The sequence below is a fragment of the Excalfactoria chinensis genome, chromosome 3 (genome assembly GCF_039878825.1).
Source record: "Excalfactoria chinensis isolate bCotChi1 chromosome 3, bCotChi1.hap2, whole genome shotgun sequence".
Taxonomy (NCBI): Eukaryota; Metazoa; Chordata; class Aves; order Galliformes; family Phasianidae; genus Excalfactoria; species Excalfactoria chinensis.
The window spans coordinates 39,843,358-39,853,050 of record NC_092827.1 but is presented as its reverse complement, the minus strand read 5'-3'; the positions used below and the strand labels follow the sequence as shown (position 1 = coordinate 39,853,050).

General features: G+C 40.8%; 1 protein-coding gene across 6 annotated transcripts in view; it reads right to left on the bottom strand.

Annotated features, from left to right (window-relative positions):
- Positions 1-348: 348 nt before the first annotated feature.
- Positions 349-9,693, bottom strand: part of LIN28B (lin-28 homolog B) — an 85,449-nt gene continuing 76,104 nt past the window's right edge. For all 6 annotated transcript variants that reach the window (XM_072332647.1, XM_072332648.1, XM_072332651.1 and 3 more), the window contains one exon: positions 349-2,881. In XM_072332647.1, coding sequence (XP_072188748.1) covers positions 2,512-2,881 — 370 coding nt within the window. In that variant the 3' untranslated portion in view covers positions 349-2,511. The remainder of the gene's footprint in view (positions 2,882-9,693) is intronic.

Below are 9,693 nucleotides of genomic sequence, written 5' to 3'. Positions count from 1 at the left end.
AGGAACTTATAATACAAAACGCTGAAATCTGACTGATTATCAGAAATGTAGGTCTATGTCAACTCAGAGGTAGTTACTAACATCAGTACATAATACTTATAGAGAGATTAAAAAGGGCTAAGTCTATTTGGTTTGTTCTGAGTAAGTCGGTAGACTATTCTGTAAAGAAAAAACAACATTACATGGTATATTCCCTGAGCAAAGTTCTTTGTCCTGAGTATGTTATGTAATAGTGATAACATTCTAATATATAAAAATAAAACCTTAAGCTTTCAACAATAAGATAGGGTTTGGTATGTGCTCTTTGCAGTTCAGTCTGACTTTGGTGCACACAGTGATTTCAAACAGCACCGATAGAAATCTGCGCATTGAAAATATTTCCTCATCTCAGCTCTGAACTTCTTACATATAAACAGGGAATGACCAGTTCTCAAATCCACAATTGCCTATTTCTATAAGGAACTTTGGTTTAAACGTTCAAAGTGACCTAAGTTTTGCATCTTTGCTGTTTAACCTGGGTTTTCACAGCGGCTAGAAGGTTAAGCAATGTCACTTTGATTTGTCTACATAATTTAAATAGGTTTACTATCCTCACGTAAGGCAAGGAAGTTCTCTATAGATACATCACATTCAATATCGTCAAAGGTAAGCTTTGCATTAGCACACTGAGAACTTCAGTACAAACCATTGAGATTCTCGCAAACACTGGCAAGGAATTCACACACAATAATTGTCTGGAAATCGTGCCCTTTGCTGAGGCTTTTGCTTACTGGTTGTTTACTGAAGCAGCAGCAGCAGCAACAGTACAAGTCTCATCCAGCAGGACAAGTGGGAAGGGAAGAGTCACACAGTGAGCCTGCCGTAACCATTGGCTGCACGAGTTACCACATCTGGGACTTGGGCTCACTGCAGCCTCCCGTGCGGGCTGTTTCTTCAGTTTGATTATCTTAGCTTAAACCTACCTGACTCTTTCAAGCTTTAACAGCCTGTGTTTATTGCCAATGCTAAGGATTACATACGTTTCTCTAATTAACTTACATCTGCAAAGGGATTTGTCAAAGTATGTTATCGTACGTATGACTTGGTAATGTAGAAGTTACAAATGGAAAGTGACTTGAAGTTTTGACAGGCTCCAACTCTATTAACCCCCAGCAAGGGCTGCAGCCCAGGGAGTCTCACTCTGAGACCACCAATCTTCCTCCTATGTAATGCACAAGTGTGTGGTCCCAGCACACACCAGACCATGGCTGGTCAGCAGCAGTCTCCCATTCACAAGAAGCAGGTGATGTCCACGGCTTCTGGCAAGTTTTTAGGTGCCTTTTCACTAAGGCTTGTATGCAGCAGGCACCTGTCCTTCTTTAACGTACACATGCTGTATCATCACCAAGAGAGGCTGGCTGAGCAACTATGAATACCCAGCTACCTTTCATCTTAAGAAACTATTTATCCCAGGATCTTATTAGTTTTGCATTTCGTTTTCTTTAAAAACAAGACAGACAACAACAACAATCCCTACACAATTCTCCCAACAGCAAATAAGGGGGAAGTCCCTTCAAATTGCGGGGCACTACTTGGGACCAAGAGAAGTTGCTGCTGCTGCTGCTGCTGCTACGACTGCCACGAAGGTCCCCTAAATGCTCACAGAATACAAAAGGTTCAACAGAACGGTATCCCGCTACCACTCAAAGAGGTTTGTTCTTAAACAACTTACACAGTCTCCCCTACACAACAGTCATCTAAATTACAGTTACACTCATATTACTTTAACAAAACATTTTGAGAAACCAGCACAGAAACTACACATTCATTGTCTTTCCTGGAGCTTTAAACTCCTTACGAACACAGGATGGTGGCAACGAGAGCCATGTTTAGTTGTGACACTGCCCTTCTGAGGCATGGCGGTGGAGGGGTGGGAAGGGAGAAAATGATGTTTTGCGGAGATTACAAAGAAAGTAACTCAAATTGGTGGTTGGGGGGATGTCTTAGTATCTTTAGTACCATATGGCAGCTTTAAAATACGAACATATCCTTTGGTTCACAAGAAAGTAACAGTCGTTGTCTTAGTTCTCAGAGTGGTTTTTCAGAATTGGTTTGTTTCATTTTGTGAGGTTTCCTGGGTTTTCCTATTTGTTTTTTGAACGTGATTGAAAACAGATTCTGGGAACGAGTTCAGGAACATTTACGGGTACTGTGTCTATTGCTTCACAGTAACGTATTGTGGGAGCTGAAGAGTGTCCTGATGAAAAAAAAACCATACTCATAGATACATATACATACACACACGTGCACACTCACACACATACAGAAGGTAAAATGCAATGCACCCTGCTCAAATGGATTTTGCTTGGAGTGATTTGTCTATTAAAGAAAAAAAAAAATAATAATAATCACAGTTCCTCCACAGTAGTTAAAATTCCACATCAGCTACTGATAATGAAATTATTTCCCCTGTACTTGCATGAGGTAGACATCCCAAGAGGATAAAGAAAATGGAAAGTTATGGAAAATGCTTTAAGTTTTTTTCCTTTTCTGAACAGAAGGCCCCTTTCTGCTTGGTTCTTCGGGTGATGCCGATAACTTACTTGAAGAAGCTTCTTGTGGCGACCTGCCTGAACGCTCTGAGATCTCTGACCTCCCCTCCTGAGAATACGATGGAGACGAATAGCCATAGGTTCCTCCCCCTTCTCTCAGGAAAGCAGAAGTGGAAGGCTGGGGTTCAGCTTCGTGTCTTCCCTGAGAACTAGTGGGCTGTTGCGAAACAGTTTTATGGGGGCAGTTAGCCACCATGTGCATGATGCTCTGACAGTAATGGCACTTCTTTGGCTGTGGAGGTAGACTACATTCTTTAGCGTGGTGATCAAGGCCACCACAGTTGTAGCATCTAGAAACGAAAAGAGAGAGCTGGTTATAAAATGCAGCATGAAATTGTTAAGACTTTTTATGCATCATAAACTCAGGGTGCACCTTGTCAGAGCGCTGGTGAAGCAGCAGGAGCATCTGCACTGACATCCCACTGCCACAGGCGGAGATATATTTGAGTTTTGCTTTTTAAGTAACACACTTGGAACGCGCCCCTTCGTCATGCTGGTAAAAAACCAACCAACAAACCAAAAACTTACTGCAAAGTGGATTCTGTTAAAATTGTCTTTATCAGTCAGTATCTTGCTATGAAAAACCTTGGTACTCCTTGAAAGAAAAGACGAGCCTTGAGTAGATCCTAACTTGCGGGACCTTTCTACTGGCTGACAGGGACTAAATCTGTCTGCAAGTGCAAGCAGGGGCCTAATCATACTTTGATGAAAGCTTTTAGATGCCTCATTGCCCTCGGTGATTAAGATGAGCCCCTGCAGCACAAGGACAACACTGCAAGGGTCCCGCTGTCAAAAAAGCCACTGGCACTGTACAACTACGTTAGGAAACCCTGCTGCACACTGAGAATTTCATGAATACAACGCCAAGACACTAAAATCATGAACACAAAATCAAACAAACAAGCAAAAATCCCACGCCAGCCCTCCTTGCTGGCTCTCCCCAAAGGAGAGGTGCTGGGGTTTCAGCCACAGCTCCAGCCCCACTAGAGGGCACCAAATATTCACGCATCCCTGCAGCAAACAGCTCTGCTTACCCAAGTATTTATAGCATTAAATTCCTGCGAACTAGTGCTTCATATTCCCAACAAGACAGACATTTCTGAGCGGGTTATGATGGAGGGGGGGCAGCCACCAGGACCCAGCTCTTCACTCAGAGCAAAGTGTCAGTTCATGAGTTGCTGGGTTGCTGCCATGAAGAGAAACAAGCAGGGAGGAGACATTTGGCCTTTCCTAAGGGGCTGCCTCAGAATATACGGTGTCTCCCAGGATGTGCTGCATTTTCTCTGATCCTCTGTGCCCAAAAACTCTTTGGTCACATAAAAGATCATGTCTGAAACCCTGCCTCAGTTAAGGTACACCAAGGGGAGGGTGGGGACCAAGCTTTTACGATGCTTGTGTTTCAGAGGGCTGGTAATGGCTTTTATGGTTTGAATTCAAATCAAACTAAATAGAGCCCTAGCAAGAGTCATAAAACAGGGTTTGTTTGTTTTCTCTTGGAATTCCCAAACCGCACTGCAAGTGGTGGTGACCTGGGGTGTCATCTTCAAAAGAACAGCTGCCAGAGGCGGACACACGGCAGAGCACCTCTTCCAAGCCACAGGGGCAACACCAAGTCTTAAAAATGACCCAAATGTAAACACTTCTATTAATCTTATTATCAAGAAATCTCCAACAATTCTCTGCTGAAAACTCCCTCTTTTTATGCACCAGGAATGTGAACCCTTGAATTATATTAATCTGACAGCTGATACAGGGAAATGATTACCTGATGAAATTATGCTGGTCATGTTTACCACTGAGCTTCTTACTTTGTTTTACTATGGTTTCTATTTCTTTCTATTACGAACACTTGCACTGAATGCAAATGTATTAAATCTATTATCATCTAGCATTCTAGAATTCTAGAACTAACCAAATAATCATTATTTTTTTCTTTCCCTTAACTGCAAGAACCAGTTAAAAAAAAAATAGCGCAAATACTCATTCTTGATTCAAGCATGAAGGATTCAAGCAGACTCTACGTACAAACAACTACAGGTATACAATCGTGCAATGTGCTTTTGCTCAATCCCACATCAAGATGTTCAGGTTCCTGGACAGAACCCAAAGCACTGTTCTGAGCTTCCATTTGGTGATCACTGTTAGTCTACACAAACCCAAGAGGTTTCGCCCATGCAAAGCTGTATGTACGTACAGCTGGTGTCCCACTTACAGAATATATGTTGCCTACATAAAAATGTTATTGATAAAACCTGTGTAACTGATAAAAAGGTTACAAAAGAAACAGTCCCAAGAGCCTCTCTATTGATATTTCTTTTTCACTATTAGCAAGATGCTAACCCGATCTTTATTTTAAGAGACTAATGGAAAATCTAGGACAAATGATTTCACTTCTTCACCATCAGTGCACAGAATTATGTGATTTTCAGAGGAATTTGAAGGCTACGCCAGCATCAGCCTGCCTGTATGTACTATGTAATAACCCTCAAGTAGATGAAATATAAAGCCTCCCTTCAACCAAGGAGATCTCCCTAGCAAGGAAATACTAAACACACTGTAAAATATGAATGTCCTGGTTTAAGACAGAACCATTAAGCCTTTTTTTTTTTTTTTTTTTCCTAATCACTGTAGGTATTTTTAAATTAATGGCCTTGCTTAACAGCAGCATTCAGTATTAACAGGCACTCAACTATATTTCCATGACAAGTTTGCTAAACATCCTCTGGTTAAAATGATAAGACAGTAAGACTTGCAATTGGAAAAACACAAGAACAGAAACAACAAAGTCCCTACAAGAACAGCAACAACAAAACCTCTTCAGTATTTCACTTTCTCTGCCCCAAGTAAATACACCTATGACTTCACAAATGTGGTATTTATTATAATGCGGGTTGTATTAAGGAATAGCATTTATTAATGTCTTGTGCATTTGCTTCTAGCAGTGAACTAATTCCTAAGTGTTTTTTATCTAAGTACAATGTAATACAGTATCTCATGTGAGCATCCATTCAGGAAAATGTGCATTTTACCTTGATTATGAAATACAGAATTTTATGGCTGCAAAATGCATTTGCGTGGGCTTCCTTCTTTAACATCACATTTATTTAGGATCGTCAAAAAAAAAGTTTGAAAATAGGTTAAAGGGCTTCAGTAGCAGAGGAGGCGGTAGCCATGGACAAATCAATTTAATCAGTCACTATGGTATGCACTGTGTTATCCAATTCAGTGAACCATTTCACCTCACCAATTGACCAAGAATCTGCTGTCAGGGCCCCTGATTCCACTCAAGAGGCCTCAGTCACCTTTTGCATGTATTTTTATCAATACATCTTACTTGCAAAATACTGCAATTCTCTGTTTTTATTCAAATCCCTTGTAAAATGTCACTGTAAAATAAAATGATGCCAGCAGCTGCTGTAATTAAACTATGATTTGCCTTTTCTGAGATGCTTTTTGTGACTAACCAACACAAGCATCTGGCTGTAGTGTCGCATCAGAATACATATGTGCCAGCCTGGGTGTGCCTGGACTTAAACAGGGGGGTGGTATTCATTCCCTTCTTTTAACTATGTATTCATCCCTTGTCAATCACTCCTACCAAGAGAAGAGATCACACCCCATGCTCAGAAGCCTTCCCTCTCAAGGGATTTACGCCCAAAGGAAATGGCCAGCCATCTCAGGAGCTCACAAATGACACCACGTGGCAGCATCCACGCACATTAGGGTACGGTATTAACCCTTTTGTCCAAAATGCTTCAGCCATTTGCTTGTCTCTGCTGTATAAACCCGCATCAGAGCATAATGAAAACTGATAATGTACGATATTTGCACAGAGATTTATGTATCCATAATGCTGTATCTGTAAAGACGTAGAACATGCATGGTGGCTCACGCTAAGAAAATCAGCACATTCTCACTCAACTGTGTTTTCAAAAACTCTACGTTAAGTGCAACTGTAGTAAACACTTCTTCAGAAACACCATGGAAATAATGTAAGTTAGACACAACGTAAAGCTTCCTGTGCTCATTACAACATGAGATAAATAAACCACAAAAAGCCCTTAGAAGTGCTACTACAGCAGGAATAACCCTTACAAAAATGCAACAGCCAGAAAGATTGACTAAAAAAGGAACGTCCTCTCCCGTGATTCACTGCTAGCTTCAGGCTTGGAATAATGCAACAATATAAATAAAGAGGTGGCAATTATCCTGAAGGGGAACCCTTCCTTCAACACAGCACTGGCAGGAAAGGGAAACAGGACTTGCTAGCGATATAAAAAGGATAAAGATATTAATGAAGGAATACCCTGAGGAACTTTATCCATATACTGTGTATATTTCAGTATTCTCCAAAAAACAGTAGCATTAATTTCTACTAATAAAGAAAGAACACATAACAAGTTAAAAACACTTCTAAATTCTCCTTCACTATAGATTTGTGATTACACAGAACTACACATATTAGAAGAAACAGATGAACAAGCAGAAAGCCTATGGAATCCAACATAACCTACTGTGTTAATACCAAAAAGCTGATGATCAAAAATTCATGACGAATAGTTCAAACCACAACCAAATGCAAACACAAAATAAAATAGCTTTCAGCTATTTTGCTTTGCCCCAGAAGTCCCCTCATAGTTAGGAAGCATTCTCTAATCCTCTCACCTTCAGTATGACAAGACAGCCATCAAACAAACACGCTTCCCACAACAGCAGCTCAGCTGAGCTAAGCAACAAGGAGGGTAAGCGCAACCCCTTGCTTCTTCTTTCTGCTTCACATAATATGATTTGGATGATAATCCAATATATACGACAAGAAGAGGATCATTTGTGTGGCTCCACTCTATTATCTGTTCAGGAAAAAAGCATTAGGGTTGCCCTAGTGACTATTTTTGGGGGTGGTGGTTTTCATATCTGATGGAGCTAGCGAAGGGAAGAAAGGAGGAAGAGTGCAGATAATTCACTGTGATATTCCCAACACCAGCTCCCCTTTTTGTTTCTCCTTCTGGAATGCTATCAGACAACAAAAGCTGCACCCTGGTAAACAATGCTTCATCCAGCAGCTCAAATGATTTGAAAAACAGCTAGGTTTCATAATAGCATACGCAAGGATGATGTTTTCACAATGTGCTGAATGCCAGCAAAGCAGTTAAAGCAGATCAAATAATTACAAGGGAATGCTTAAAGCCATACCTAGCTAGATATGCTGTCCTTTTTTCCATTGCTTTCACAACTACCTGAAGAAAGGACATTTCACTGCAGATTGCTTCAGCCTCCTCCTTCTGCTGTGAAGGGAACTTCAGCTATAACTGATTTAACAGAAACACAAATCTCAGACAAAATGGAGGTGCTTTACTCTCCAAGGGCTCCACAGACCTGGTGGTGACAGGCAGTGCAAAGGGACACTGCTGGGTCACAAACACCTCTGTAGGACTGAGAGAATGAGAATGGAGCATCTTACTTTTCCATCGGAGCATTTATAGTATGTGCAGAAAGCAGAGTAATGCTAAGGCAGAAAACTTCACCAACCACCTCATTTTTTAATCCACGAGAAATGATCAACAATCATTTGAATCTCAAAACTGTAATTATTTCCTGTCAGGTATACTGGAAAATTGTACGGTATCAATCCAGACCGTGGTATGTGGGGGCCACATTGAGATCTGTCTTGATCCTGTGCCTACATGCTGCCCTATAAAGGCAGCGCAGAGGTGACGTGCTGGGAAGTTAAACTGCGGGCTGCTACTCTTCAGTAAAACTTAGTCTGAATATGCACCATGCCTTTCTATCTATTTGAGATTAAAAGCCATAGCCTTTTAATACCAAGGTGACTCTTCAAAAGAAATAAAGATGAAATAAAAATAGAAGTGTTCATCTCTTCCTCTGACTAATCCCACAACACATTGTAATGTATCAGATTGAAGCCACTCAATTTCAATGAGGAAAACAAGATTCCTCCTTTTTTTTTTCCTGAAGGTTGCCTTCTTTCATCTTGCATCTCTCCCCAGCACACCGACGCAAACCCACCTTCTGCAAAACTTCCAATAACGCAGGGCAGAATATTGACAGCGCATACATATTCTCATTACGAATAAATAAACAAAAATGCTCAATCGTAAACTCATCAGATCGAATAGTTTTCCGTGGTTAGCTCTAAATCAATCTATTTCCCCCCCCTTGCATCCAAAAGCCATATCAATAGGTTGTGGTCTTTTGTTGTGTGGGCTTCCCATCCCCCTCACCCCCCGACAAAGACGCTGACAAAAACGCAGTGCATTTGTCTGATAAACCCGGCCTTTTGGGGCATTGGTCAGCTTCACCAAAAAGAAAGAAATTTGTTTATAATCTGCTAACATAATTTGACTGGAAGATGTCTTTTACGTGTTTATTTTCCTTGAAAACCAAGAAGAAGGATGAAATGGAAGGTGGCTCACAAAGCACAAAGAACTACACAGACATCAGCTCTTAAAAAATAACCTCCACAATATCATTTCCTTTCTTGCTTGCTTTCCATGAAACCTTATCTGTGCTATCCACTCTGCCCTCTTCAGAGGCATGAAGGAAAATTATTTTTTGCATAAATCACGTAAAAAATCCGTATGAAATGCATCCTCGAGGAGGAATGCTTTGGATGTTCTTTTCATTCCTTACAATAAAAGGGGTTTCTTTACGCTGAGAGTCAGGAACTCCAGAAATAACAATGTACAAAATAAGGTCTTTTTTTTTTTTTTTTCTGAATAACACCAGAGATGGTTTTGCTCCAAAAGTATCTATAAATACAGCGTGGAAAGAATGCGTATTTTAATAGCTCCAACCCATCTAGATAGAGCAGATATAAGATCAGTGATGGTTTCTGTGGGAATAAGAAAAATGGATTTAAAATCAAAACAGTTATCTACCCAGTACTTTAAAAAATAATAGGTATTTCCCACAGTCCATGTTGGTGGAAAGGCTGCCACAAAGATTTACCACAAGGTACCCTGCAGTGTGCGCCCACGTTTCAGAAGTGTATTTGCCAGCATTACCCATTTGCAGCACTGGGTAGACCTGGGCTGGTTTGAAGCTGCTTCTCAGTGCCCGCAATACAGAACCCTGGTTCAGT